At 41.9% G+C, this 23887-nt stretch overlaps 1 protein-coding gene across 2 annotated transcripts in view; it reads right to left on the bottom strand.

Annotated features, from left to right (window-relative positions):
* LOC145344260 (host cell factor 1-like) overlaps positions 1 to 23887 on the bottom strand; it is a 79855-nt gene that overhangs the window by 8726 nt on the left and 47242 nt on the right. For both annotated transcript variants that reach the window (XM_080191307.1, XM_080191306.1), the window contains exons 13-23: positions 20715 to 20851; positions 19904 to 20054; positions 17756 to 17979; positions 15903 to 16149; positions 14050 to 14210; positions 10062 to 10461; positions 8349 to 8621; positions 5949 to 6034; positions 5051 to 5188; positions 4401 to 4586; positions 3800 to 4097 (exon numbers count right to left, since the gene is read on the bottom strand). In XM_080191307.1, coding sequence (XP_080047433.1) covers positions 3800 to 4097; positions 4401 to 4586; positions 5051 to 5188; positions 5949 to 6034; positions 8349 to 8621; positions 10062 to 10461; positions 14050 to 14210; positions 15903 to 16149; positions 17756 to 17979; positions 19904 to 20054; positions 20715 to 20851 — 2301 coding nt within the window. The remainder of the gene's footprint in view (positions 1 to 3799; positions 4098 to 4400; positions 4587 to 5050; positions 5189 to 5948; positions 6035 to 8348; positions 8622 to 10061; positions 10462 to 14049; positions 14211 to 15902; positions 16150 to 17755; positions 17980 to 19903; positions 20055 to 20714; positions 20852 to 23887) is intronic.

Genomic DNA, 23887 nt, shown 5'->3' on the forward strand with positions numbered 1-23887 from the left:
ACAGTTGTCCAAGCCGGGAATCGAACCTTGGCCTCTGGCACTGAGAGGCAGCAATGCTAATCCCTGTGCCACCGTGCTGCCCCCAATAATTAACTCAATGGGTAATTATTTCCTCTACTGCAAGGAGAAAAATCTAAATCCAACTAAAATGCAGCGTAAACATTCTAGTGCTACATCAGCGGATCATTACCACAACATTTCAGCATCTTGATTTGGTTCAAGCAGAATTTTATAATGAGATATCTGAAGTTACACAGACAAAGAAATGAAAAGAGTTTAATATTTGACAATAAATTGAGGTGCATTTCTAATCATTAATCATTTCTTGATCATTGCAGCTTACAAACAATAAACTCAATAAACCAAATACAGCTAAATAGTGATGTTTCTGAACAAACCTGGAGTTATCCACATCAATATTTCGTGCTCAGTTCCACAGCGCTAACCATCTACGATTTTATATTCCACAGATCATCAAATCATCAGATAACAAACCACTACTGAAAAGTGTTTTCAACTTAAAATGATGTTACGTCAGAATTTCTATTTAAACTGACTATTTAAACTGTGGCATTGCTGGCAACAAAAGCATTTATAGCCCTTCCACATACAACTTTTCAGAGGGCATTTCCGAGTCAACCACGATGGTGTGGGTCTGGAGTCACATATAGGCCAGACCAGGTAAGGGCAGCAGATTTCATAAGTTCATAAGATATAGCAGCAGAATTAGGCTATTCGGCCCATCCAGTTCATTCTGCCATTCAATCATGGCTGATATGATCCTCATCCCCATCTTCCTGCCTTCTCCCCATAACCTTTCAACCCATTACCAACTAAAAATCTGTCTAACTCCTCCTTAAACTTACTCACTGTCGTAGCATCCACTGCAATTTTGGGGAAGCAAATCCTGCAGATTCACAACCCTTTGGGAGAAGTAGTTTCTCCCCAACTGTTTTAAATGTGCCTCCCCTTATCCTAAGACTATGACCTCTCATCCTGGAATGCCCCACAACAGAATGCATCCACTTCAAGTCTACTTTATCTGTACCTTGTGCCATCTTATATACCTCAATTTGATCTCCCCTCATTCTTCTCAATTCCAAAAAGTATTGGTCTAAAGTGTTCAATCTCTCTTCATACGACAAATCCGTCATTTCTGGAATCAATCCAATGAACCTCCTCTGAACTGTCTCCAATGTCACTCTATCTTTCCTCAAATAAGGGGACCAAAACTGTGCACAATACTCCAGGTGTGGCCTCACCGATGTCATGTATAGTTGCAACAATACTTCCTTATCTTTATATTCTGTTCCTTCAGTTATAAATGTCAACATTCTATTCACTTTCTTTATTATCTGCTGTGCCTGCTTGCTAGCTTCTGTGACTCCTTCTCTTAAAGGACATTAACCGTGATTGTAATGACTGAATAAGTCTGGAATGAAGAGCTTGTCGTATGAGGAACAGTTGCGGACTCTGGGTCTGTACTCATTGGAGTTTAGAAGGGTGAGGGGAGGTTTTATTGAAACTTACAGGATACTGCAAGGCCTGGATAGAGTGGATGTGGAGAGGCTGTTTCCACCAGTAGCAAAAACTAGAACCAGAGGGCACAACCTTGGGCTAAAGGGACAATCCTTTAAATCAGAGATGAGGAGGAATTTCTTCAGCCAGAGAGTGGTGAATCTGTGGAACTCTGCCGCAGAAGGCTGAAGGTCATTGAGTGTCTTTAAGACAGAGATAGATAGGTTCTTGATTAATAAGGGGGTCAGGAGTTATGGGAAAAGGCAGGAGAATGGGGATGAGAAAAAAAACAGCCATGATTGAATGGTGGAGCAGACTCGATGGGCTGAGAAGCCTAATTCTGCTCCTATGTTTTACGGTCTTACGTTTCATTTTAATGATATTGGATTCAAGTATTTTTTTCAAACCAGAATATTTTTTCGGGGTGGGGGCGGGAGACAAATTGTGCAATTTCACCCCATTCTTCTGCAAAAAGCCACAAATCTGAGCACTTGCCTGGGCTGAATTTTGCCGGCCGTACATCGCCATGCTGGGAGGAAGTAGGGTGTAACATGACGAGGGTAGAGTGCCTGTTATCTTCCCAACACTAAGGAATTTTATCAACCTCTGGAAAGGTGGAGGACAGGCAGTTAACTGCCTGAGTGCTGAAAAATGCATCCGAGGATGCTGCGAAAGGCCGAGGCGTTGTTCTCTAGGTTTCCAGCTCGATGTCAGGACCATTGCCACACAGACAAAATTCAGCCCACATATTACTAACCTACTGAATCAGAGATTTACAACCCAAATTCAATCACACCCGAGTCTAAAAAGAGCTGTGTGGCGTACAGGCCTTACAAGTTTAAAGTTTATTTATTAGTGTCACAAGTAGGCTTACATTAAAAGGTAACAATGAATTTATTGTGAAAATCCCCTAGTCGCCATACTCCGCCGTGTGTTCAGGTACACTGAGGGAGAATTTAGTATGGCCAATGCACCTAACCAGCACATCTACAGGAAATGATTAAGGGCTTTTTAGAAGGACCTATGATGCTTAAGGTTTTTGCTTCAGATGGACAAAATGGTTCCCCGTGCCTGATCATGTTTAACAAGTCATTCAGTTCCTTTGCCACGATGAGCCCTCATGCTAATTTAAATCATCATTAACACTAAAGCTGATTCTGCACAATTGTTATCAATTGCAATTTTACAGCTGTATAACAGCATTTTGCAGCATGCATCCTGCACTTATTCATCTATAAGAGCAAATGCCTGTAAAATTTTCAACGTTAACATATTGAGATTAATACTTTACTCATCTCAAATTGTAGCATATGCCTTTTGGCTTCATTGCACCTGTGTCAGTGTGAGCTCTTCAAATGGAGCCAACTAGCCTAATCCCACTTCTTTGCCCATTTTATGTTCTTCCTTTTAACTTACAAATCAAATTCTATTTTTAATTTTGTCTCAAAAAGTACTTACATTAAACATACCATGTGTTAATAATGCTCACATGTGGGAGCATTCAGTCTAATGTCACCATGATCTTCCAGTGTTCACAGAATCCCTACAGTGCAGGAGGCCATTTGGCCCATCGGGTATGCACTGACCCTCAGACAGCATTGTACCCAAGCCTTCTCCCCCCACCCTATCCCCCTAACCCCACACATTTACCATATCTAACCTAGCTGACCATCACATCTTGGGGCACTTATGGGGCAATTTATCATAGCCAATCCATTGTGGGAGGAAACTGGAGCACCCAGACGAAACCCACACAGACATGAGAACAGCGTGTAAATGCTACACAGTCACCTAAAGCCGGAATTGAACTTGGGTCCCTGATGCTGTGAGGCAGCAGAGCTAGCCCAATTTTAAGTTCTTTTACTACCAATTTGCCAACCAGCAAACTAAAAATATAAAAGAGCACAACTGACTCAAGAACAGCTTCTTCCCTGCTGCTGTCAGACTCTTGAATGGACCTACCTTGTATTAAGTTGATCTTTCTCTACAACCTAGCTATGCCTGTAATGCTACATTCTGCACTCTTTTGTTTCCTTCTCTATGAACAGTATGCTTTATCTGGATAGCGGGCAAGAAACAATACTTTTCACTGTATACTAGTACATGTGACAATAATAAATCAAATCAAATCTGCTTTATTGAATGCACACCAACCAGCAAAACTGCATTTATAGGAGCATCGTAACTCAGATTTTCTTGCTTAAGAATGATGGCACTTTGAAGTTCACAAGCCAGTAAGACACAAAACGCAGGCACCCAAATCGGATTAAAACCGTGTTACCTTGAAGCCATCTAACTTGCGTAGCTGGTCCGTATCCCTTCTCATTCCGTGCTGCAATCCTAAAAATAATGGCAGGCTTTGTCGTACAATCAATATGTGCATTAGCAAGATGTGATGAGGACACCACACAAGACGGCTTAGCACCACAGTAGACCCGCATAAAGGCTAACTGGGCAGGGCTTCCGGATTTCGATTCTGTCACCTGAATGCTGCGCACTGCCAAATAAACAGAGTACTCCAGAATCTTGCCGGCAGTTGTAGCAGGCGGTTCCCAGGTAAGGTGAGCACCATCTACACTCTGTGGAGGGAAAAAAGCGGGGGCGGGGGGGGAACAGAATTGAGAAATTAAAATCAGTGCTTGCTTCAACAATATTTTCCTGGCATTTCTTGACATGGTTTTCTAAACTACATTTCCTGCCTGCAAAAGTAACTTTAAATTATTACAGCAGCAGCCTCCCCACCTCTCTAACCCTATGTTTGCAGCGGCAGCAGAACGGGTGATTTACAAAGAAAGGCTGACAAAGCTCGATAAAGTACGGTACTTCTAAAATGCAGAACTATCCGTTCGGTACATTTGTGGTAACCTGCAATCTCTTTGTACCTTGGTAATTTTGATAGCAGAAGGGGCTCCAGGAAAGCCAGGGAGACAGGTTTTAAACGCACATATCTCACTGAAAGGGCCCCTTCCGCATGCATTAATTCCAGCAACCCTGAACTTGTACGCGGTGCCCGGGAGAAGCTCTTGCTTTTTCAGCATGCTGTAGTCTGGGGTGTTAGCACTCGCATCCTGAAACAAATAAAAGAATATTTAAACTTGGTTCTGTTTTGTAATGTCCTGTTTTTTAATAAAAGATTCATATCAGTTTACTAGCAGTTAGGTCCATCCAATAATTTTACCTCACATACTGTTTCCCTAAGTCTTTTAGTTATGCTAAAGACTTTACTAAAACATTCACTTTTGAGGTGTCAACCCTGACTCAGTGAGAGTGTGTTTCAGAAAGTTAACCCCGGTTTCTACTATTGGAGCTTGTAAATTGTTCTGATTGTTTGAAATTTGGCATTCTTTGTCCTGATGAGTGCAAGGTAAAAGGCTTCGATAGCATGTCTTTTCAGGAATATTCAAGTTCTGCACTATCAAGCACTGTTTATTACCAAAAACTGATGGGAATCCTAACCTTCTGTAACCCATGATCATGCAAGGAATGGGAAACAGGAGATAATTTTCCAATTGGCCATTTGAATTTCACTCACCTCGCCGTGACTGCCCTCTGGTGGTAAGTGATAATGAGTTACCACTGAGTTGGTTCCTTTGATGATTCCTACGTCATACCATGCATTGCCTTCTTTCTTTGGTGTTACCTTTAATTGTGCATAAGAATTTTCTTGTTTCTGAAAATCAATAAAAGGGTTTTGAATCTGCTGCAAAGCAAAAAAAAAACTTAAAAACCAACCATTGCGCAGAAACTCTGACCAAGACTGAAAAGGTTGTGAACAAAACTCAGTCCATCAGGCAGCCCAGTCTCCTATCCATTGATTCTGTCTATATTTCCCACTGTCTTGGCAAAGCAGCCAGCATAATCAAGGACCTTCGCTCTTCCATCTTCTTCCGTCGGGAAAAAGTCTGACCACTTCTACCAACCGACTCAAGAACAGCTTCTTCCCTGCTGCCATCAGACTTTTGAATGGACCAACTTCATACTAAGTTGATCTTTCTCTACACACTGGCTATGATTGTGTCACTACATTCTGCACCTGCCCCTTTCCTTCCTTATGATCGGTATGCTTTGTCTGTATAGCATGCAAAAAACAATACTTTTCATTGTAAACTAATATGTGTGACAATAATAAATCGAATCAAGAAAGTTTGAAATTCAGCCACATCTTATTTATGTTTGAGCACAGAACATCAATCCAGAGATTAGCTGTATTAAGAAGGCATTTTGTTTTATCAGTTTTAGCTTATCGTCAAGCAAGGATCAGACGGTAGGGTGCCATTACTGGTTGTGAAGGTATTGTATATTTAAAAATTCAGACAGAGCGTGCAACTTCAAATGTTCTAATAACAACCGTGTAAAATCTACTGTACAGAGTGGCCTGATAAACCAGTAGAACTGTAGCTGAGGAAACAATGGTAACTCTGTTTACGTACCCCATTCGCCAGTGGATTACTGTTAGAGACTTCATTTGGTGACACAGCTGCCGTGCTGGAGGATGGTGGAAGTGAACTGGCAGGACCTAGAAACAGAAGATCCACAAGATTACTTTCTGAGAGGTAGGCGTGAATTTATGCAAACTTACCATGTGTTTAATTAAGTTTAATGAAAATTTTTGAAGTGATGCATCTATTAGTATTAGCACTGACCCCTTAGAACATCATATGTATGATCCGAAGCAAAATACTGCGGATGCTGGAATCTGAAACAAAAACAGAAAATGCTGGAAATTCTCAGCAGGTCTGACAGCATCTGTACAGAGAGAATAGAGTCAATGTTTCGAGATGTTGGCTCTATTCTCTCCCCACAGATGCTGTCAGGCCTGCTGAGATTTTCCAGCATTTTCTGTTTTAGTACGTATGATCCTGCCTGCCTCTGAGCCATGTGATTGCTAAATCACGTAATATATTCACCATAATAAACAAGAAACCAACATAAAAGCACTGAACTCAACTGGGTGTATAAACACATCTCATTAACTTAACATCTCATGCTTTAACTAAATATTGGATTCACAATTTTTCCATTAAATTCATATCATTTGATTCCCAATATTGAGACATACAAAGATGCAGAATTAATTTATAAAAAAGAAGTTTAAATCATTGCTTCTATTCTGGAAGCAAAACATAGTCAACATATTAGATAAGTTCTTTGTCCTGTTCATTAATGCAAAAGCACTAGTGCATGTTAGGAAAAAGATCTTGATCCGACTACCAACACAGTGAAACCAAGAAATGTCAGAACACCTTCAACTGGTGGTCTCCCACTGCTTTGGTTTCACATCAGGTGTAGTGTATGTAATTTAGCCATAGCCAAGAAAGGACCACAGATACCTAGAGTCATACTCCTATAGTACAGGAGGAGGCCATTCGGTCCATCAAGTCTGTACCAGCCACAATCCCACCAGGCCCTATTGCCGTAACCCCGCACATTTACCCTGCTAATCCCTGACACTAGGGTCAATTTAGCATGGCCAATCAACCTAACCCGCACATCCTTGGACTGTGAGAGGAAACCAGAGTACCCAGAAGAAACCTACGCAGACACAGAGAAAATGTGTGTGCAAACTCCATGCAGACAGTGACCCAAGGCCAAAACTGAACCTGGGTCCCTGGCAGTGTGAGGTAGCAGTGCTACCGACTGTAATACCACGCCATCCATTAGAGGGAAACAATTGGTTATAAAGTTTGAGGGACATCACACGGCAAGTATGAGGTAAGGTGAAGAGGCAGGCTTCCATAAACTATCATACCCGGTCTGGGTTTTGAATCCACACCACCGGCATCAGTCTGCTTCATACTCAAGTCAACTGAGCAAACTGACCCCCACTGGGTGAATAACTCCAATCACATTTTAAAACTGTCTAGTCAATTGATTCTGATACCCAGCAACTTTTGAATCATTTCCATTTTATAAACTAATCCTGCCACCCGTACTTTCCTGATACTGAAAATTACCAGCCTGCATGCGCTCACAGAACTCTATCTGCATTGAATTGTTTGTGACACACAACAACATAAGCTTAATGGCTGCACCTTGCACTGTGTCACAGTATAATGGTGTTACCATCATTGGATCCCCCACTGTCAACATTCTGGGGGTTACCATTGATCAGAAACTCAACTGGACTCAACACATAAGCACAGTGCCTACAAGAGCAGTCAAAGGTTAGGAATACTGCGGCGAGTAACTCATCTCCTGACTCACCAAAGCCATCGACAAGGCACAAGTCAGGAATGTGATGGAATACTCCCCACTTGCCTGGATGGGTGCAGCTCCAACAACACTCAAGAAGCTTGACACCACCCAGGTCAAAGCAGCCTGCTTGATTGGCACCACATCTACAAACATTCAATCCCTCCACCATCGACGCTCAGTAGCAGCAATGTGTACTATCTACAAGATGCACTGCAGCAATTCACCAAAGATCCTTAGGCAGCACCTTCCAAACCCATGACTACTTCTGTCTAGAAAAACAAGGGCAGCAGACACATGGGAACACCACCACCTGCAAGTTCCCCTCCAAGCCACTCATCATCCTGACTTGAAAACATATTGCTGTTCCTTCGCAGTCGCTGGGTCAAAATCCTTGAATTCCCTCCCCAACAGCATCCTGGGTCAACCCACAGCACGTGGACTGCAGCAATTCAAGGCAGCAGCTCACCACCACCTTCTCAAGGGCAATTAGGTATGGACAATAAATGCTGGCTAGCCAGCAAGGCACCATGTCCCACGAATGAATAAACAAAAAGTATAGCCACGGGTTTACAATTAGATATACTGAGAAGGAAACATGAAAAGAAAAATTAACATTTCCAACTGGTTGAACATACTTGAGGTGGTAGGTTGGTGAATGTCCCCTGTGGCCTGGCTTTGCTGACTGCTTTGCATGCTTGTATCATTAAGACTCAGCACTGCTGCTTGAGACGGGGAACTCAGTGTGCTCAGTGGTACTGGCAGCTGCATTGGATCCTTTTGTTCTGCTGGTTGCTCTGGGGTCTGAGTCACAGGCTTCAGGCAATGCTGCAATTGCTGAGAAGAGTCTATGTTAGGCACACCTGGCTCTGAAGCGACATCCTCCGAGGAAGGCTTTACAGTACTGCATTCTAAAACAGAAACGCAAGCAGTTCTGAAAATAAAGATCTGATGTAATCGATTTCTATATAATGCTTAGAAAAGAAAACCTGGAACTCTCTTATACATCCGAAGGCAGCCCTGTGATGTAAACTAAATATACATAATTTGCTTTAAAAATAAAACCTGAACTTGACACCCTGCTAGGTTCTGAATGCAAATTTAGCCACGAGGCTAGATTTCTTTAGAAATGGGATGTAGTGTAAGTTTAATGGTTTCAGTAATCTAAACAGAAACTTGTGTTCTAATTAATGGAAAGCAATTTATAGCCATTAGCATAATTGTCTCCAAGACTGCAAATTTCACATTTTTGATTGTTACATGGACTTATGTGAAAATTATATTTTTAAATAGTGCGGCGGCATGGTGGCAAGTGTTAAGCACTGCTGCCACAAAGTGCCAGGGACATGGGTTCGATTCCCGGCTTGGTCGCTGTCTGTGTGGGATTTGCACATTCTCCCCATGTCTGTGTGAATTTCCTCTAGTTTCCTCCCACAGTCGTGTTGATTGGATGCATTGACCCAAACACTAGTGTGGTGATTAGGGGAATTTCACAGTAATTTCACTGCCGTGTTAATGTAAGCCTTACTTGTGACTGACAAACTTCACTTTAAAGCAAAATTTTTAATTTTGTTGCATGAGTCTGCAGAATGAATCCAAAAACAAATGGTTATCATTGGGATTGCAGCATAAAGTGGAGTTCTAGCTTCTTCCTGATACAAATAATAGCTTGCAATGCTATCTGAAGATGTCCCTTTCATGATAAGCCCATCAATGCTCTACTTTCTCAGAAGACTAAAGAAATTTGGCACGTCAGCTACAACTCTCACCAACTTTTACAGATACACCACAGAAAGCATTCTTTCTGGTTGTGTCACAGCTTGGTATGGCTCCTGCTCTGCCCAAGACTGCAAGGAACTACAAAAGGTCATGGACATAGCCCAATCCATTACGTAAACCAGCCTCCCATCCATTGGCTCTGTCTACACTTCCCGTTGCCTCGACAAAGCAGCCAGCATAATTAAGGACCCCACACACTCCGGACATTCTCTCTTTCGCCTTCTTCCTTTGGGAAAAGGATACAATAGTCTGAGGTCACGTACCAACTGACTCAAGAACAGCTTTTTCCCTGCTGCTGTCAGACTTTTGAATGGACTTGCCTTTGCATTAAGTTGATCTTTCTCTACGCCCTAGCTATGATTGTAATTCTGCACTACATTCTGAATTCTCTTGTTTCCTTCTCTATGAATGGTATGCTTTGTCAGTATAGCACGCAAGAAACAATACTTTTTACTGTATGTTAATACATGTGACAATAAATCAGATCAAATTATAGGTACTGTTCTTCTGAGAACAATGTCAGTCTATTCCCGAGCCACGTTCAAAAATTACTTTAAAAAAATGGTGCTTACCTGTAGCTTTTGGCAATGAAGATGCTGGAACACCTCCAGCAGTTGTTTTGTGTTGGATACTGTCTGCTGGCTTTGTTTCAGTAACAAAAGGCTCAGATGCAGTGACCTGGTGTTGGTGCTGCTGCTGTGCTGGATTTTGACTCAGCTGTTCCTGTGCTTTACCACTTTCCATTTTCTCTTGTGGATCCTTGAAGGCCTCCGACTGATCAGGTTGCTGACTCTCGGCCGCCTGTGGGATTGCTGCATTGGCAAAGTTCTTTAATGTCTGCTCAGAAGAAGGCTGAAGCTCAGAACCCCCTGGATTTTGTCCAGTCTCTGCAGTGGGTGCCAGCTGTGACGTGCTGGAATCTGACAAAGATGTACTACTGCTTGAAGTAACATCTGATGTTGTCGAAGCAGCCTGGTTATTGGAAAGTAAAAAGTTAAGACTGCAGGTATGAACACAAAACAAACATAAAATAATATCTTCATCAGCTTGTCAATATATCAAATACAAAATAGTTCTAATAGTTATAACCATTTTTGTGCTAATAACCTGCCTTATTAACAGAGTAAATAAGGAGGAACTGCTTCCTGTGGTAGAGTTTGGTTACTGAAAGACGCAGATTCAATGCGATTGCCAAAATACTCAGAGACAACATTAGGAAACAGTGATGTTGTGATTTGGAACATGTTGCCCGAGAGGGAATAGAAATAGATTCAACAGTAACTTTCAAAAGACAATCAGATAAATACTTAAGGTGAAAAAATGCAGGGCTGAGCAAAAAAACAGAAGGGTACAGTTAACTGGATGTTTTTACCAAAAAGCTGCCACAAGCATGATGTGCTGAATGGCCTCCTACCACACTATACCATTCTCCTATGATTTTTATTACACAAAGTAAATAATACAACAGAATAGGAATTTGGTGCAAAACAACTCAACAATCAGGCAATTTGAATTAAGCGAACCTGAATTAAAGATAAACGATAGACTAGGTATGTCCACGACTAGAAACGTTTCAAGTGGGTGAGAAAGGAAAGATTTATGAGGCAGTCATTAAGATTAATACAAGGGGAATATGAATCATGTCATAACTAGAGTCACAAGCTTTCGGGGTTAGCCCCTTCGTCAGGTGAATGGAGAGTTCTGGCCTCAGACAGAGCATATAAAGCACAGACAGTTTAGAGATTACTGATTAGAATGCGAATCTGTGTAAGGATTCGCATTCTAATCAGTAATCTCTAAACTGTCTGTGCTTTATATGCTCTGTCTGAGGCCAGAACTCTCCATTCACCTGACGAAGGGGCTAACCCCGAAAGCTTGTGAGTATATTATCAAATAAATAGGTTGGACTAAAACCTGGTGTTGTCAGACTTTTTACTGTGTTTACGCCAGTCCAACGCCGGCATACCCACATCATAAGTAGAGTTGCCAACAAATTTATTTTGAATAGGCTAATACCTCAAATTTAAAATACAATTGTACAGACATATGAAGCATTTGCCCAGTTACATCATCAGTAATATCCAGTTACACTTTTGAGTAAAAATTAATGACCAAAACATCGGGGTGAATTTTCCCATTCCACCCACCATGGGAATTGTAGTGGGCGAGGGGTGGATCATGAAACGGTCCGTTGACCTCGGCGGGATTTTATGGTTTCGGGATGAGTCAGAAAATCCTGCCCACCATCTCTATTTAATCCTAACCTTCAAACAGACTAATTGCAGAAACAGATTGCAATGACCCTGTGGCCAAACGAGCCATCTAAAATGGCGATTTGTAAAGCACTCTGGGACAATTGGGCAAAAACTAAACCGATAGGCTGCAGTTTAAAGAAAGAGACAAACAGGCTGCAAGCCTGACAATGAATAAACAGGGCACAGGTCATCTCCAGGATGAGAGAGACTTTCTGGTCACGCTGGTTTGTGTACCAGACATAAGGGCACTGTAAATCCTTATTTAGGAGGGAGGTATGTGACCTATATCCCTCCAGCACCGACAGACATGGCCGTTGGGGACACACCCAGAGATGTTAGAGATCTCAAGTTTGGAAGATGCGCCTGATGAAAATTTGATGACTTGAGCAGTACATCTTATAGATGCTACACTGCAGCCAGACTACACAAGTGGCTGAAGGGGGTGTTTGAGCTCATAGCTGGGCTGCTGATCGAGTGGATTGCATTGTCATGGGTAATGTCAGGATATTGAGCGCTGTTTCACCTAAACACATCACACTCTTGACTTGTGCCAAATGTTCGAAAACACTGAGCCTCTGAAAGGCTCTCGCAGCCATGGCATTTATACAGTTGCTCGACTTGATATCTGAGTCAACGATGACCCTATAAAGATATTTACGGTTGGAGATTTGGCAATGGTACTGCCATTAACTATCATGGTGAGATTCTCTCAAGTTAAAGATAGTCATTGCCTGACACTTGTGTGGTGTGAACATTACTTGGGGAGGTGGTGGCGTGGTGGCCTTGTCACTGGACCAGTAATCAATGTTAATGCTCTGGGGACCCAGGTTCAAATCCATCACGGCAGATGGTGAAATTTGAATTCCATATAAAATCTGGAATTATAAGAACATAAGAAATAGGAGCAGGAGTAGGCCATCTAGCCCTTCGAGCCTGCCCCGCCATTCAATAAGATCATGGCTGATCCGTCGTGGCTCAGTTCCACATTCCCGTCCTCTCCCCATAACCCTTAATCCCCTTGCCTATCAAAAACCTATCAACCCGCGTCTTAAAAATATTTAGCGAGGCAGCCTCCACCACCTCAACGGGCAGAGAATTCCAGAGATTCACCACCCTTTGAGTGAAGAAGTTCCTCCTCAACTCCGTTAAAAAACCCCCCCTTTATCTTGAAGCTGTGCCCCCTAGTCCTACTGTCCTTTCTCAGCGGGAAGAGTCTCTCCACCTCTATCCTATCCATCCCATTCATCATCTTATACGTCTCAATGAGATCTCCTCTCATTCTTCTAAACTCTAACGAGTACAAGCCTAGTTTATTCAGCCTCTCCTCATAGCTCAACCCCCTCAATTCCGGTATCAACCTTGTAAACCTCCTCTGCACTCCCTCCAAGGCCAAAATATCCTTGCGTAAGTGCGGTGACCAAAACTGCACACAGTACTCCAGCTGCGGCCTCACCAATGCCCTATACAGCTGCAGCAAGACCTCCCTACTTTTATATTCAATCCCCCTCGCTACGAAGGCCAGCATCCCATTCGCCTTCCTGACCACCTGCTGCACCTGCAAGCTGGGTTTTTGCGACTCATGCACAAGGACCCCGAGGTCCCTCTGCACCATCGCCTGCTGCAGTTTTTCGCCATGTAAGAAATAGTCCTTCCTACCATTATTCCTACCAAAGTGGACCACCTCACACTTGCCAACATTAAATTCCATTTGCCATTTCCTGGCCCATTCGCCCAGCCTATCTAGATCCTTCTGCAGACTCTCCACACCCTCCGTGCAATTTGCCTTTCCCCCAATCTTGGTGTCATCAGCAAATTTCGACACCATACACTCGGTTCCCTCCTCCAGATCTAATGACGATCATGAAACCATTGCTGATTTCGTAAAAACCCTTCTTGTTCACTAATGTTCTTTAGGGAAGGAAGTCTGCTGTCCTTACCTGGTCTGGCCAAGTGTAAGTCTAAATCCACAGAAATGTGGTTGGCTTTCAAATGCCCTAAGGGATGGGCAACAAATGCTGGCCCAGCCAGCAACATCCACATCCCATGAACAAATATTTTAAAGACCTCTCATTTAGCTCTTGCTGCACATGTGGTTAGTGTGTAAGAACTCCCCTTCCCACTCCTGTCCCAACATAAAGCCTTGCTGCATGACTTGTCAAGTAGAGATTGGGCAGCACACAAAGGCTGGGCTGTGCAGTGCAATCTCTCCGAACTTTCCCTTGTGCGTTGAGGATTAAAAAAAAAAGTTTTAAACAAAGCTTACTATTGCACCAGTCAAAGCAAAATCAGTTTCTTATTTTCTTACCTGCAGTGAAGGACCTGGAGTTGGTGTGGATTGTGTAACAGTGGTCACTGCTCCAGTGCATGCTGCTGAGACAGTAGTTGCTGTATTGGTAGTTCCTGCAGTTGCTGTTTCTCCATGTACACTTTCTGGCATACCATTATTACTTGTGTCTGGTGGCTGAACTGTGACATACATATCCCAATAAGTTAACAAAAGCAGCACTGTACAGTTTAACGAGAATGACAGATTAACATCATTGAATTTTACTTGCTTTTCTCTGTGGATCATAGATGATATTTTTTCGTGACTAATCACCTTTTTGAGAAGGCTAAATTGGGAAAGTTCATGTTAAATTTTATACTTTGTGCTCACAAAGACACTACAGGATTGGATTTTTTAACCTCATTTTGGGAATAGAGATATAGAGTACACCTCATTCTGCTTTGTCCCAACTGTAATCTGCATTGTCCCAATTGCTTCCTCATAAGAAAATGTTCCCAATGTCCACGGTGTTCATTTTACTTTTCCCCATTCCAACTGTGTCCAGGTACAACAGTAGAAGATATTCCCATATCCATATAGATTCTTATGAAATTGCAAACAAGATCTTTCGATGAGTCAAATTTAAAAAACAATTAAGTTTATATCTCTTACAATCATTCACTTTGAATGATAATATTTTGTGCTGACATATTTAATGTGATATTTTCTGTGACTGTGGCTTGTTATCCCATTTTATTCTGCGCACACTCAACAGCCTTTGACTCAAAGAACCACCTCCAGACTCCATATTTCAACATTCTCCTGGCCAGCATCCCTTTTTCCACTTTCCTGGAATTAGTTCATTCAAAACTGTGTCATCCATATTTGACCTTGTAGCACGTCCTGTTAGCCCACTGCCCCAATCATCCCTGATCTAAACTGGTTCCCAGTGCCTCTAATTGAAAGTGTGCACACTTGTGTTTAAATCCTATTATGGGCTTTCCCCTCCTTGTCTCTGTGATTGCCTTCTGGCTTGACCACCTTTTAATCTCTTGTTCTGTCTGTGGCCTTGTGCAATTCCCCACCTTTGTCTCACCATTGGTAACCATACTTTAAACCTAGGGAGGTGATGGCCTGGTGGTATTATCACTGGACTATTCATCCAGAAACTCAGCTAATGTTCTGGGGACCTGGGTTTGAATCCTGTCACAGCAGGTGATGGAATTTGAATTCCATAAAAAATATTGGAATTAATAATCTACTGGTGACCGTGAAACCATTGTCGGAAAAACCCATCTGCCTCACTAATGCCCTTTGGCGAAGGAAATATGTCGTCATTACACCTAGGTTTGATTTTCAGCATGGGTCAGTGTCTATGTGGAGTCTGCAATTTTCCTATGTCTGCATGGGTTTCCTCCGGGTGCTCTAGTTTCTTCCCACAATCCAGAAAACATGCTGGTTAGGTGCACTGATCATGCTAAATTCTCCCTCAATGAACTTGAACAGCTGCCAGAGTGTAGCGACTAGGGGATTTTCACAGTAATTTCATTGCAGTGTTAATTTAAACCTATCTGGGACACTAATAAACTATAAAATCTTTTAAACTTTAATGTCATTTCCACAGGCAACACTTAATCACTCTCCTCTCCAAAATAACTAACCAAAAAACTGGCTTAAATAATAATTACTTAGAGTTGCTCTAATATACCCTGAAGAGGCTGGGATCTAAGCTTACAGAGAATGAGCCCTTATATTCTGCTAACCCATCCTTGCTTGTAATAATAAAGAAGCAGAAATATATTGATAGCAATTGTACTTTAACATTAATAAACACCACTCCTTTAAATAGGGTGGCCAGTTTCAGATGCCCAACTTTTGGTTAGTCTACTCACTTTGATTCAGAGATATATTTGCTGTACTGGAGGTAGCTGTATTTGTAGTATTTGTTTCTGTGGTTTCATGGGCCGGTTCTTCTGCTGCTGGCTGTATCTGTTGATCTGAAGTTTGCACACTATTCTCTGAAACGGCCACTGCAGTTGTAATTTGTTCTACAGCTACCGGCACCTGAGCTTCACTGGTATGTGCAACCAAGCCAGCTACTCGAGGAGGCACTGCTTCTCCCGATATCACAAACATGGGCTGTTAAAACACAAAATATACACAGATAGAAAATATTAGCCTATGAACGCATTTGTATCTGTGAATACATTTGAGCTACAAGGAGACTAGATAGGCTTGGATTGTTTGCTTTAGAGCAAAGAAGGCTGAGGATGGGGGGAGAAACATGACTGAGGTGTATGAGATTATGAGAGGTATGGAGAGAGTGAATAGGTAGCAGCTATTCTCTTTGGTTGAGGGGGGGGGGGGCAATCACAAGGGGACATAGTTTTTGGGGCAGGTGATTCAGAGGGGATTTGAGAAAGATATTTTCACTCAGAGTGTGGTGAGGATCTGGAATGCACTGCCCAGGGAAGGTGGTGGAGGCTGGAAACCTTACAATGTTTAAAGGATATTTGGATGAGCATTGAAATCTATAACATTCAAGGATGTGGAGAAATTGCAGGAAAATGGGTTAAACATGACTTCAGTGGTAGCTATTGTTGGTGCAGACATGATGAGCTGAAGGGTCCTTTCTGCGCTGTACGACTCTATGACTTGTAACTGTAAATATTCAAGAATAACTCTTCAATGTAGGTGACCTTAATAATCTATAACCGGAAAAGGAACTCACAATATAAACTTCTTACATTTATACTAAAACCTTACTGTGCTTCTGCACATCAAAAACATAATTTTGTTTCAAAATAAGGAGTATTAGTGTTAAGAAAGACTCTGGCAGTGAATATAAATTAGACATTCCTAGAACAGTAACAAAAATTACACATGCATTTTATCTTTCACATGACAAAAACGGCCCAGAGAGGATTCATAAAGGGAAATCAGGTAGAAAGTAGGAAATAAGTTAGAGTGGGTGACTAAAGGCATAGCCACATATATATATATATATATATATAAATAAAATACTTCCAAAAAGTTATTGATGATAACATTGATGAACTGAAGCAAGGAGGGTTAGGAAGAAAATTACAGAGTTCAGCAGAGGCAATGAGAAGGCTCTAACTCAGAGGCTGGAGTGGGATGTGGTCAGTAGAGCACAGTTGAAGCAGTGCTTGTATCTGTGAATACATGAGTTATAAGGAGGCTAGACAGGCTTGGATTGTTCACAAGGGTATTGGTTGAAGATTGTAGAGTTCAGTGAGGAATTTGAAGATGAGGGAAAGGATCAACCTGGTCGTGAACTAGTAGCAGTTACCACATTAACTTCCATTTATACTGTCTCTAGAGTAGAAAAAAAACATTCAGAGGTTCTTTACAGAAGCATAGGGAAAAATACTGAGCTTGCGAGATATTAAGAAGGGTCAGAGGTGGCCAAAAGCCTAGGTTTTGAGGAGGAACTTAAAAGAGAACCATGGTGAAAAATAGGGGTTCACGAGATGGAATTCCAGAGTGTAGCATCCTAAATGCACAGTCATCAGAGGAGATGAAAGGATTGCACAAAGACCAGAGTGAGAAAAATGAAAGCTTGGCAAGGAGCGAGTGTGGCATGTATGAGCTGGAGATTACAGAGTTAGGAAGCAGGGAAGCCACAAACTGACACAAACACAAGGATGAGATTGAGGTGCACATCAAACTTCAATTAGCAAAAGACATAAATACAAACAAATCAACAAGACAAACCAATTACCTCAGTGTTAACTACAGAAGAGGTTGGGACAATTCCTGGTGTAACCTTTAATGTTGTTGCTGCCACGGTCAAAGGATCTATAGTTGTGCTAATCCCTTGAGTGGGCAGTGTTGTTACTCTGGCCAGAGCAGTGACTGGGGTTGTAAAGTTTGACGAAGCAAGTCCAGTTGCTCCAGCGTGAATTGTAGTTGCTGCAGCACTCACAGTACCCAATGTAGTAACACCTGCATAGTATTAGATTACAACAATAAGCTTACGAGAACTATTCAAAGCTTGTTAAGAAATGCGCAACAATTTTGGTCTTAGTGACAGAAGTCTAGATTGCAGTTGCAGTCACCCAACTGCCAACACAAAAGGGTCATGATTAGAAAATAAAATATTTCCTCCTTTGTATTATTTTAGCAAGCAGATAAACATGTAGAACAAAGATCCAGGTTGTATACAGAGTGTATCTACAGTATAGGTTCACCAATGTTACATATTCAAATAGAATACTGCTGCTGTTGAATACTTGGCACAAATTCTTCAGAGGCTTCTGGCAGGAAATTGCCCTTTTCTCCATCATAGGACCTAACATGGGCTGTTGCCCTGTGAAACCAGGCATCTCACCTTGGGAACTGGACTGGGGGAAGAAGGTGGGTCACCAGGGAAAGGATGGACCTCCTCACACATCGGAAAGTTTTTCCTTCTCCTGTCACCCAAGTGTCTATCTCTGTTTCACACCCAAACCCAGCCTCATTGAGACCTGGACAGTTAGGCATTCAAAAATATATAGAAGACAGTCAAGAATTTTACAATTTTCCCTTCTACTTCTTGCAACTTCAGCCAACAAGCAAGCTCAGTGAAATTCAGTGTCATTGTAAGTATGGAACTGGGAGCACTTCAAAATATCAAAAGACATTTTAAAAAGCTGGGGTGATATACGAGCTACCTCATTAACACTGCATTACTGAGGGGCGCCACAGTGGTTAGCATTGCTGCCTCACAGCACCAAGATCCCTGGTTCGATTCCCAGCTAGGGTCACTGTCTGGGTGGAGTTTGCACGTTCTCCCCGTGTCTGCGTGGGTTTCCTCCGGGTGTTCCAGTTTCCTCCCACAGTCTGAAAGATGTGCTGGTTAGGGTGCGTTGGCCATGCTAAATTCTCCTTTGGTGTACCCAAATAGGCGGAGTGTAGCGACTAGGGGATTTTCACAGTTTTAGTTCATCTCAAAACAGCTCTTTGGAAGAAAATACCATAAACTTGCAAGACAACTCTGAAAGAGGGTTCAAAGAATCAGATTCAGGGCTGTCCACCCAGCTAATCCGTCATATATTTTGGAAGTGCTTGTAATCACTTTGAGCCTCCATGAGAAATCAAAATAGGTATTATCCAACAGCCACACAAGATTTACAAGTGGGGCTTGGTTACACTTCACAAATTGATTTAATGTTGACGCCAATATCCAGTCAGGAAAAAAGAACTATTATACTAAAAATATTTAGAAGGACCAATACAAAAACTAGCAAGGCAAATAACTCATCACTATTGTAAAACCTTGTCATGAAAACTGTCTATTGAGTTTCTGCTCTTGTCGGCACTTCAAAAAGTACACAGCAGGCAAAGGCCAGGTACATCACATGTCTTTGCCAACAGTTAGCTCAGCAGCATTACTTGAAGCTGGGATGAGGCTGCCGGCCCTCTCAGGTATCTTGCCTCATGAGACCTGGGTGGCTGGAGAGAAAAGATACAGAATTGATAATCCAAATGATAACTGCCGGCTGGGTAACAATTCAACTGGAGAGGAATGCTTGGCATGACATGGCTTCCAGCCAGCTGTAGAAATGGGATGCACATTTACCAAACTACATCTTTGTCTGCACACATTAGTGGAACCCAACAGTCTAACAAATTGATGATATGTGAACTGCAACCGGATTTGGGATAGTGATATACTGACTTTTCCTAAACATGGATTCCCATCAGTTCAACTCAGATCAGATTTAGTGGCAGTCATCATGTATCAATTCATTTCAAAGGCAATGGTAGATTTTAAACACGTTCCTACACACTTTTTAACCGTGGTAGGTTTTTTAAAATAAGTATGCCGACTATAAAACTGTGTAATCATCTCAACTATACAAGGCTAAGTACAAATTATAATCGGTACCCGTGGTTCCTTTCACTAGCAAGGTCGAGACAGTAGGCTTGCTTGAAGACACAGTGACAGGTGTAACCAATCTGACTCCACTAACTGTGACAGGAGTCCCACCAACTGTTCGTAGGATGGTACCAGGTGTTCCCGGAGTCTTCAGAACCACCTAGAAAAATGATCATTGAACATTTACAGACTAACACCCATTCTGTTAATTCAATTCCAACCTAGAGTCACTGTCTGCATGGGATTTGCATGTTCTCCCCATGCCTGTGTGGGTTTCCTCCCACACTCCAAAAAGTTGTGCAATTTAGGTGGATTGGTCATGCTAAATTGCCCTCAGGGTTCCAAATTGTGTAGGTTAGGGGGATTAGCAAGGTAAATAGGGTTACGGGGATAAGCTGAGGGAGGGCTGGGTAAAATGCTGTAGGATTGTGGGTGCACACTAGATGGACGAATGGCCTCTTTCTGCACTGTAGGGATTCTATGGATTTATAGGTAACTTGATTATCTAACCAAGCAGGGTGACTAGGCAGTAATTAGGTACCAAACCTTGTCCAAATTATTCTCTCCCTTAGCTTCAGGATGTTGAAGGCATTTAAAAGCACTGCTTGATGCTGAATGATAGACGACAAGCGAAGTGTTATGGATCTCACGACTTGATTTGCTCCGGAATGACTTTACACAGTGAATCTATCCACTATATACAATAACCTATTGCATGTTTAGTTGGTTAGAACAAATTACAATTGCAGCTTCAAACTACAAGGTTCATTCCTAACAAGTATATGCAAGCTGGGAGCATGGAATAGAATTCTCCCCATACCTGTGTCATTCCAGGCTGTCCTGTGGTAAATTTTGGCACAGCAGTAATGATTTTTGCAGGAGCTCCAGTTCCTGATGTCACTACTTTCGTTGTAATGATTGTTATGGGGGACTTCATACCAGGGGATGCAGATACGCCTGGAGAAAAATGCACAAATCACTGTTTAGGATTTATAAATGAATTTAAGACAATTACATTTTTATATGTTTGAAGTGTTTAAAGTTTATATGTACATTATCCCTTCCTTTAGATCACTGGCTGCCTTTTGTTGATTCTTTTCTTCCAGTGTTGTGAATGGCTAGCCAGGAAAACTAATTGAGTAAAATAAATTCTTCTTTATGTTGTTCTAACACTTATAGGTCAAGATACAAAACAGTGAAAAAAAGTACTGCTGGATAGACTTCAGCATCAACCCACCACATCAGTCAATAAATGGTTTTCCTATATCAAGAATTCAGAATGCAAGGTGAAGCTAAAAAGATAAGATAGCAACAACTAATTGAACATTTCCTGAGATTTCACATACCAATTTCCTTTTGCTTAATCCTGACCAACAATTTCCTGGAACATTTCAGTGTAACGGCAATCTAAGTGTGACATTGCACAGTATTTTGAGGAATCTTGCACCAGTTTTACTGGTGGAAACATTGCTATATGAGAATTCGTCAATTATTTCTAGTACTTCATAAACATCCACTGAAAACATCTGCTGTTACATAGTGACTAGCTCCATCTGGACTTAAGCAAATTACTGCAGATGCTGGAATCTGAAACCAAAAGAGAAGACACTGGAAAATCTCAGCAGGTCTGGCAGCATCTGTAAGGAGAGAAACAAGCTGATGTTTCGAGTCCAGATGACCCTTTGTCAAAGCTTTGACAATACGTCATCTGAACTCGAAACGTCAGCTCTTTTCTCTTCTTACAGATGCTGCCAGACCTGTTGAGATTTTCCAGGTTTTCTCTTTTGGTTCCACCTGGATTGATATGAATAATAAAGTGGCGTATATTCACAACCAAAAATTTAGTCACATCAATGTGCAGTCACCTGACGTCAATGTTGGTGATAGCTCTGGAGTTTGATCGTCATTATCTTCTCAGATTATTTTTGTTGACTTTTCCTTAACGTGACTTGTGAAATACTTAACCTGATTGCACTTTGGACCTCTGTTGGCTCCTCCAGTAGCTGGAAGGGTTTACCCAATAGGAATTCCCTGCTCTACAAAATATTGGTACAGGAAGAGGGGCAGAAGAAAGGGGCTTGAAGAATTCCCATGGCAGATAACATCAGCACACCCACTATTAGAAAGACAGAATCAGGAGTGGACCATTTAGCCACTTGAACAAGTTGTAGTCTTCAATGAGGTCATAGCTGATCTGTATTATAATTCCATTCACCCGCTTTGGCTCCATTACCCTTAATAGCCTTCTTAAAATATTCCAACCGGATTAGGGCAATAAACCACTGAAATGATATACTATAGGAAATACATCATTCATGAATCAAAGGCTTGATGTGTCTGTAGACTTACAAAGGTACACATAAATACTGTGGCTACTTCCAATTCCTCAAAGTCCATCCATCATCTACGCGGCGTAAGTCAGGAGTGTGATGGAATACTCTCCGCTTGCCTGGACAAGTGCAGCTTCAACACTCAAGAAGCCTGACAGCAACCAGGACAAAGCAGTCAGCTTGATCGGCCTCCCAACTGTCACCTTAAATATTCACACCCTTCCCCCAGGAGTGCACCGTGACAGCTGTGTGTGCCATCTACAAGATCTAAACTGTAGAAACTTGCCAAGGTACCTTCAGCAGCATCTTCCAAAGCCACAACATCTACCACCTAGAAGAACAAGGGCAGCAGATGCAAGGGAACACCACCACCTGCAAGTTCCCCTCCACGTAACATCACACACCATGTTGACATAGAAACAAATTGCTGTAGCTGGGTCAAAATTCTTGAAATCCCTCCTAATAGCACCACAGGTGCATCAGCACCCACATGAGGTTCAAGAAGGTGACTCACCACCACCGTCTCAAGATCAATTAGGTATGGCTCACACCCCAGGAATGAACAAAAAAACACAAACAGTAAGACAGGTGGTCTCTGTTATAAGGAGAGGCTGGATAGCTGGGGACGTTTTTCTCTGGAGTGTAGAAAGCTGAAGGGTGATCTTATCGAGGTCTATAAAATAATGAGGGGCATAGATTAGCTAGATATCTTTTCCCAAAGGTAGGGGAGTCTGAAACTAGAGGGCATAGGTCGAAGGTGAGAGGGGAGAGAAAGAAAAGGGTCCAGAGGAACATTTTTTCACAGAGGGTGATGAGTGTCTGGAACAAGCTGCCAGATGTAGTAGTAGAGGTGGGTACAATTTTATCTTTTGAAAAGCATTTAGACAGTTACATGAGTATAAAGGGATATGCGTCAAATGCAGATAATTGGGACTAGCTTAGAGGCTAAAAAAGAAAGAGGCAGCATGGACAAGTTGGGTCGAAGGACCTGTTTCCATGCTGTAAATCTTTATGACTCTAAATAAGAACAATCTTGAAAATTCTGCAGAATGGCTGAATTGCTAGAGGATCCTTTTGCTGTGGCTGAGCTTTCTTATATTGTACTCACTTTTACAGGACATCCAGCTGGAAGCAATTGAAGCCATTCAGCCCATTGAGTTAGTGCTGGTACACAAAATGCTATTCCCAGTCCTTGTGCTGTCCCAATTGCTCTGCAATTTCTTTTACACCAAATAATTATCAGATTTCGTTTTGAAGGCCAATTCTGAATCTGTAACCACTACGTTATCAAGTATACATTCCAAATCCTAGCCACTCATAAAAATGTTGTTATTGTGGTGCTATTTGTTCTCATGTCCCTCTTTCATCAGGTGAACAGTAAAAACTGAAATGTGCAGTTCGTTTGCTTCGGTAATTCCTTTCACAAAATACACATGCTTTGTGCGCAACGCAGACGGCCAAATAAAGCACAGACTCTATCTTTGTGAGATCAGCTTCACATTTGAGAAGTAGATGGGGTTTATGGTATTAAATCCAGCACGGATGCAATGGGCTGAATAGCCTCCTTCAGCAGTATAATAACTCTGTAATCCAAATATATACCTAAACACTCGCTAAGATCGATCTCAAGAACTAATTCCAGTTTATTTTGAATCCAGTGAAA

Source organism: Carcharhinus amblyrhynchos, chromosome 6 (genome assembly GCF_965287045.1).
Source record: "Carcharhinus amblyrhynchos chromosome 6, sCarAmb.v2.hapA, whole genome shotgun sequence".
Taxonomy (NCBI): domain Eukaryota; kingdom Metazoa; phylum Chordata; class Chondrichthyes; order Carcharhiniformes; family Carcharhinidae; genus Carcharhinus; species Carcharhinus amblyrhynchos.